Source organism: Triticum urartu, chromosome 3, assembly GCF_003073215.2.
Source record: "Triticum urartu cultivar G1812 chromosome 3, Tu2.1, whole genome shotgun sequence".
Classification (NCBI taxonomy): domain Eukaryota; kingdom Viridiplantae; phylum Streptophyta; class Magnoliopsida; order Poales; family Poaceae; genus Triticum; species Triticum urartu.
Genome location: NC_053024.1, coordinates 351,979 through 359,418, shown reverse-complemented (window position 1 = coordinate 359,418; position 7,440 = coordinate 351,979). Strand labels below are relative to the sequence as shown.

The following is a 7,440-nucleotide window of genomic DNA, read 5'->3' as shown; positions in this document are numbered from 1 at the left end:
GCCGGCCGAGGGAATCTCCCACCAAGTGAGAGGATGAGCTCGTCGCCGTCATCCACCGGCGGGCTTTGCACATCAGCCTCATCTGACGACGGCGTAAGAGAGAAGAGGGATGATAAATGGGCAGCAACGGCTAGGATTTCACCCAAGAAACGCCCCCCGGAGTGGAGTGACACACGCTCCATTTCTCGGTCCCAATTCTGAACAATAATGACACAGGCGCCTATCTTTCACAATCATGCACTCACGCCTTCCAAACCAATCCTCTAATATATTGATCATATGAACAAGTAACAATGCCCAGTTAATGATCACGTGATGATTTCGACGTCTGTCTCCACATAAAACAACACTAGTTACTCCATGGGAGTTGAGATATGGACTGACAGGGCAGTGAGACGACTATGTATGCACTCAAGGCAGAGCAACGTATTCCGTGACACCCCGGGGATGTGACACAGGCTGTGTCTGGACTTCCTGTCGATTAGTATAACCCGGTTTGTTCTGCATTTTTTTTTTTTTTATATTTTCAACCCAACCCCCCCCCCCCCTCCACAGATCAACAATAAGTGCATCGAGAAGGCCCTAACCCAACTCAAGGGAGCAGTTATGGAAGTTGGGTATCTTCTAAAATGTATTCTTCTTATTCTTATTTTCTTTGGCCTCGCTTTACTAGTCAAAATGTGATGATATATTGTCATGTACCAAAAATGAATGATAAAAAAAGTTAAGAACTTGCAAAGAAAAATGCACGAGGACAGGATACGGCCGGGATGCGTTCGCGCGCTGGACACACGGCCACCGCATCCTAGGACACGTCCGGACATGACCCCAAATCCCTATCCAAACGGACAGAATCCAGACAAAACGGACGTCCGTTTGGGATCGTGCGGTGGAGTTGGCCTCACAACAAGTGTCCAACCACAATAGCAAGAGACCAGAGGTGGGTGGGGTGTCTTGCCATCTATCACCGCCACGGCTGTCAGACAACCGTGTGGCACGGTTGTCAATGGCTGGAGCATGTAGGCACCTACGAGCTGAATCAAACATGCGACTGCCATAGCCAACCCACATCCATCAAGCTTCCTATTTAGCGCAACCCTCCCGCCAATCCGGATGGATCCAACTGCAAGGTGACTCTCATCGCCACCACCGCCTTCTGTGATTGTGGCCGTTGACCCGACTTCACATGGAATCCTACAGTCTGAGCCCCACGGTACAAGCTTGCCGTGCAAGGCTGGCAAGGTGGGCCGGCCGAGGGAATCTCCCACCAAGTGAGAGGATGAGCTCGTCGCCGTCATCCACCGGCGGGCTTTGCACATCAGCCTCATCTGACGACGGCGTAAGAGAGAAGAGGGATGATAAATGGGCAGCAACGGCTAGGATTTCACCCAAGAAACGCCCCCCGGAGTGGAGTGACACACGCTCCATTTCTCGGTCCCAATTCTGAACAATAATGACACAGGCGCCTATCTTTCACAATCATGCACTCACGCCTTCCAAACCAATCCTCTAATATATTGATCATATGAACAAGTAACAATGCCCAGTTAATGATCACGTGATGATTTCGACGTCTGTCTCCACATAAAACAACACTAGTTACTCCATGGGAGTTGAGATATGGACTGACAGGGCAGTGAGACGACTATGTATGCACTCAAGGCAGAGCAACGTATTCCGTGACACCCCGGGGATGTGACACAGGCTGTGTCTGGACTTCCTGTCGATTAGTATAACCCGGTTTGTTCTGCATGTTTTTATTTTTTATATTTTCAACACAACCCCCCCCCCCCCCCCCCCCACCCCCCCCCCCCCGCCCTACCCCCACCCATTTTTTAAATGTGTTTTCCTTCTACATTTCAGTTTTCTATTTAATTTCTTTTTGTCTTACTACGCTCATTTAAAACTTTCTGGTGTTGGAGTTAATATACGAAAAACAAGTACAAGGGAACAAAATTTGGTCACATCACTATTGGGCCAGTACCCTAAAACGGGATACTCTAAACACCGACGGAATAGCTTAAAATGGCATGCATGTCCTGTCGAATTAAGCCTTTTCTATGCTTGGTGTATGCTAGGCAGGACAAAAAGAAAAATAGAATAGTTAGCCACTTGATAAGGCCCAAAGCGCGTATAGTACTGGTACACGATCACGGCCGGCAAATATTTTAATCACACTTTGATCTCTCAATCTCCATTGCTAAGCTGCCGATTTCATAACAACATATTGACGGTTGATGCTAGCGCGTTCAGCAGAGAGTTTAAAATTATGGTCTTGACTTTTGGTCGCCACGAGCTATGCAAAACTATACATATTTGCGTTCACACTCTATATGTAATGTAGACCTGACCGTGACGTGTGTAGGAGTTGTCAATTCACCTAATTTCAGCACTTTAGCATAGCTAGTGGCAATTATTTTAATGAAGATGTAGTTGTGGCAATTAGTTCACTGAAGATGTAGTAATGCGTTTATGATTTCGTTCGATGTAATTAAGATGACGAGAGTGACACAATAACAGTCAAATTAAGCAATCACATGTGGCATTTCATCACCTCGGCCCGGGAGAGATCCACTAAACACACCATAGTTTAAAGTCGTAATCTCATGATCTTTTGATCAGGATATCATGTTTGTGGGCATCAGAGCGATGGAGAGGCTGGGAACCTCCTTTAAAAAAAGTCATGCCAAACTTGGCACTTTGTAAAAGTTAACATTGTTATCCAAGTGCAATATTTATCCATTTAAATCTATGAGGGGGCTGATCCACATGTTGTTTTGCATAAAGTTATTTTTTTACATTTAGCAGAGCTATTGTTGTGAGAAACAATCACTATCGGAAAGAATCCAATAAAAGAGTACTGATATGAAAAGAAGTAAATACGGCAGTCACTTCCACGCGCCAAATAAAATACATAGAAATGGACGTGTAGATTGATTCCTTCCTGGTGACTTTTCGGCCCAGCCCAATCACCCTCTGGCGACGAGGAAGAAAGCGAAGTGGAGCATGGGTCCAAACGCCATCACATCTTCATTCGGCACGTTTACATGCATTTAACATCGACCTAGCTCTACCTTTCATGTTTCATCCATCACTTCTCTTTTTCTTTTGGAACATAAACATTAATATATTTGCTGAGTCAATACGTAGTATATATTCATCTTTTTTGGCGGGTTATATATATTCATTTGTTAGGCACGATTCATAGTTTACTCGATCTTTCTACCATACGCACCCTGACATCCACATATATTGTCTTCTGTTTCGTACAAAGTTTCATTAGTTTAGAAACTAGAATTTGCTTTTTGTCAAAGAATTATTAACCTAACTGTCAATGTCAGGCCAAAGTATTGATGTTGAAGGTATTTGTTCCTTTCCCCAATTAATTTGTTCTCAACGTGCAAGTGCAAAATATACGAGTCTGAGAAAGGCCTCATGCATCCACGAGGTCTAATTTCTTTAATCTGGCCGGAACCACTAGCTAACAAAGGAACTAATATTTATATGTCATGGCAAAATTGCGGCTGTTTAGTTAAATAATTATTGTTATGTCACACTGGTCTTTTGGTCCCAGACGTGCGGCCCATAACCAGGATACATGTTGCACAACTCACGGATTTGTTCAGGTATCTCCATCATGCAATTACAGAAGCAATATTTACCACAATCTAGATATCGAGCAATTAGTACATGGAATGGAATGCATTCCAAAAATTATTTTCCGAAAAAGTTCTCTAGCGATGTACTGAGTACTTACACAGATCCTACTGGTTGGAGAGGGTGCATTGTGCATACACCGAGAAATATAAATGGAGCTTGTTGCGTTGTTGTGTTAGTATATTTACACCACATTTAAAATTCTATATTTTAACATGTACAACAAGCTATGGTAACCCAAAAATTGTTAATATAAATTATAGAGGGTGATTATAGATCGAAGATTTATCAACATTTTTTCATACATCGAGCATGCTGTGAGTTCAACACCTTTACTAGCTAGTTAAGATGTTTTCTTCCGTAATTGTAGTCGGTTAATGAACAGACATCATGTACCATTTGTGGGATGTTGATTTATACAGTTAAGTGTTTTTTTACACAAATCAACTTACTATCATACCAATGCTCCCAGTCGTTCCGAAATTCTCGAAACATCTATGCCAATTCTAGTGCTGAAGGCCTGCGCAATAACAAGAGATAATTTTTTAAAATTAGTTAACTTAATTGGATGTAAATTAGATAAATTTATAATTTGATATTTAGATGGAAACCAGTCCTCCATCACACAATGCAATTTTTCCACATACATTCTGGCCCCACGAGGGGACAAAAAAAAGAAGGAAATCAATTAAGACGTGTATGCCACGTTGTGTACATCCAAGGTTGTTTTCAAACTTCTTTTGTTTATTTCTATTGTTCTATAGTCTAATAAAATGAGTGGAGAGAATCTATACTAGTTCTGCAGTTTCACATACATACAGGGACTTATATTTTCTTTTGTGCCTTTTACTTCTATATGTGTTGTTAATTCAGTTCAGGTACATTAGAAACTAAGATTACCCGTCAGATAAGTATGAACACATATTTTTTATAAGGCTATTGATCCAAGGTTCCAAAATAATATTTTGAGACAAAAATCATTTCATTCAGAAAATGATGCTTTTAATGATACAACTTTCATGCCACATAAACTATATTTTATTGGCATAATTAATTATTGGTCGAAACCTGAATCCTAGGACTTGTTTGTGCATTACGTATTGCAACATATGTACATACCCGGGAGTGTATAGTGTAGAATATTACGTGGGCAGCAACATAGTGATTAGCGTTGATGATGACGGCCCCTTCTTCCTCAAGGATGGTGATCACCTCATGGAGCTTGATAGGCCTCTCCGTGCTGCATATCAGCCTCACCTCCATACTTGCATCGTCAGATTGCCGCACCTCCACTACCGGTGGTGATGCCTCAATTTTTTCCCCTTCTTCTGGTGACCCTGCACCGCTGCTCGTGGTAGCGGTGATAGTGGCCGTCGAGATGCCACTAACTCCTAGTAAGGTAGAGATGGCTTCTGCAGAGGTCTTCTTCTGTTGTAGCTCATCGACCCGTTCCTTGAGCTTCTTGATGTATGATGCCGCCACATCCAGGTTGCCTAGCTGGGTCATTGTATCCTATATATGCATTTTAAAGGAAGAATAATATGAATGCATTATGAAGTGAATTTAACCTTTTTTTATTTGATGACATGATTTCGTTGGCTGATGGCCATCCCTTTTTTTTTTGACAATGGGCGAGTTGTATTTTTTTTCCAGTCTATTTATGGTGATGCATCGCTCAAATACAGAGGCCGGGGGCAAGCCTCCTTTTTCAAAAAAAATTTATGGTGATGCATGTGATTACACATAACAAACCTTTTGGATTTGAAACTGTATTATTCATAGCATCTCGTAAACCCATAGTTTCAAACAGCATGCTGTCTCGGCGCTATAGCTTTTAGAGGGGCATCATGCTAAGTCGATTAGCGTGCTATAGCGCAGCACCCGTTATAGCACTAGTTCAGCGCGCCGACGCTTCTGCCACTAGTTGCCATAACCCACTATTTAAAACTTAGCGTAAAACAAATTGTCGATTTCCTTCAATCCACAGTGTGTTTTTACTTTGCACTTGTTCTCGTACCTCGACAAGCAATGAACTCCAAAAATACTACTATTAAAGTGAAAATAAATGCCCAACAAACACTCTCAATTACAATTCTCAACTTAAATACTCACAATATATAAACTCATTACTTCGTGGACAGGATGAGATCATGATATAAACATGGATAATTGGAGAGAAACAACAAGCTAGCTATCAATTATATATATACAAAAGAACAAGCTAGCTATCACACTGTTCAGTTATATGTAATGACAAAAAAAATAGCATGTGAAGAGAAGTGTGTTCTTAATTACAGAGTGGGGGAAGTATTCTTTTGGGATGCAGGACGCGAGCTTCTCACAGAGCGCCTTCATGCGCTGCCTCCTCTCCCTCTCCAACTGCTTCTTCTCCACCGGTACCGCCGTGCCGCCCCTCGCGCTGGTCCTCGCCGGCTTTGCCTTCACCTCCATCTACCTTAGCAGGGAGAGACCAATCAGCAGCCGCGGTCTTAATACTCTAGATTGTAATTTAACATAATGGAGAAGAAAATACCGAGGTGCAGGCAGCTACGAGCTTCATGGCGGCAGCTCTGGCTAGGCAGGATGAGATGGAGGAAGAAGAACGAGTGCCTGTGTGGCGTGGCCGGCCGGAAGGGACCTGATGATAAATGCTAGGCCTATGGGAGCATGGCAAATATGCCAGGTATATATTGTATTAAAAAAAGTGAGGTATATGTGTGGCTACAGTAGTGGGTCTCAGTACGTGCACATGCTACAGTAGTGGTTGGAGAGGGATGGAGAAATTTCAACGGAGCTTTGCAGCTGCGTTGTTGTTGTTATGCTAGCAGCTAGCAGCGTACGAACGTATTGCAAAGCTCGTGTGTTTGGGTGACAAAGGTGAAAGCATGGATCCATTGGTTAAACACACGTCCTAGCATGCATGCATGATTCAGTGCAAGTGGGAGTGGGCCTTCTTCCATCACAATAAATTTACTGTAAGAAAAAGAAGAGCTCTTTTTTGTAGGGAAAAAAAGAGCTCTAACGCAGTGATGTGTAAAATCGGCCGGTTGAAGAGGGGGATATTCTCTTAGAGCAATGCTAAAAATGTTTATGTTGTAAAAAGTCGATCGTAGAGAGAATGGACTCTCTTTGCGCGGTACACCACCATTGTGATTTCTTAAGCCGCCATTAGCTCTCTACTTTAGCCTGCTGAACAGTTAGATACCCCAACGGGGAGCCGTGTTGATCCACCGTCCTTGTGGTTGAACGCACCTTCTAGTTTTATCTTTATATTTTTAATAACGGACGATTTAAACCCGATTTAATAAGGTTAATAAAGCTAGCCCGAAGGCCTTCTCATAGAAGAAAATTCTGCCAAATAACATTTTTTTATGCTACTGTGTTTACTCTCCTGGCCGCGGAATAGCTACTGTACACTATTTTTTTTACGCTACTATAGTAAACAAAACTCACACACGTTTTACGGGTGGCCGTACCTTGGCCACGCCCCAGACCAAGTTGTGGACCCAGAGCAAGACAGATGCATGCCAAATAAGTGCATTTAGGCCAAGTTCTGGACCATGGACCATGCACCAGAGCCAAGCGTTCGCTAGCAGATTCTGTAAAATCTTTTTACGAGAGCGTGATACCTCACGCAAAATTGGTTCCTTAAATTGGTACTGCAATTTGAATGAAAATTTTGCGCTAGAACATGTTCATCACCATGGTGCATACATCACCGGGAGAGATACATTCGAAGTCGGTGGAACGAGGAGGTCTGAATGGCGGGGTTACAATTTGATA

General features: G+C 42.6%; 1 protein-coding gene across 4 annotated transcripts; it reads right to left on the bottom strand.

The window, feature by feature from the left end:
• Positions 1-3,910: 3,910 nt before the first annotated feature.
• On the bottom strand, positions 3,911-6,348 carry LOC125542221 (transcription factor bHLH168-like). 4 transcript variants are annotated; one of them, XM_048705174.1, is made up of 4 exons: positions 6,191-6,348; positions 5,953-6,108; positions 4,777-5,169; positions 3,911-4,177 (listed from the first exon to the last, which is right to left on the bottom strand). In XM_048705174.1, exons 1-4 carry the CDS (start codon positions 6,215-6,217, stop codon positions 4,112-4,114), a joined length of 642 nt encoding a protein of 213 aa, XP_048561131.1. In that variant the 5' UTR covers positions 6,218-6,348; the 3' UTR covers positions 3,911-4,111. The 4 variants fall into 4 exon arrangements, with proteins under 4 accessions (XP_048561131.1, XP_048561133.1, XP_048561130.1 ...); XM_048705176.1 differs by having other exon boundaries at positions 4,804-5,169; XM_048705173.1 differs by lacking the exon at positions 3,911-4,177 and having other exon boundaries at positions 4,625-5,169.
• Between the last annotated feature and the right edge of the window lie 1,092 nt (positions 6,349-7,440).

Coding starts and splice junctions, on each gene's coding strand:
- LOC125542221 (XM_048705173.1), bottom strand. CDS start 6,217: ATGAAGCTCGTAGCTGCCTGCACCTCG. Junction 6,109..6,190: donor TCGTAGCTGCCTGCACCTCG/GTATTTTCTTCT, acceptor CTGCTAAGGTAG/ATGGAGGTGAAGGCAAAGCC. Junction 5,170..5,952: donor AAGAATACTTCCCCCACTCT/GTAATTAAGAAC, acceptor ATGCATATATAG/GATACAATGACCCAGCTAGG.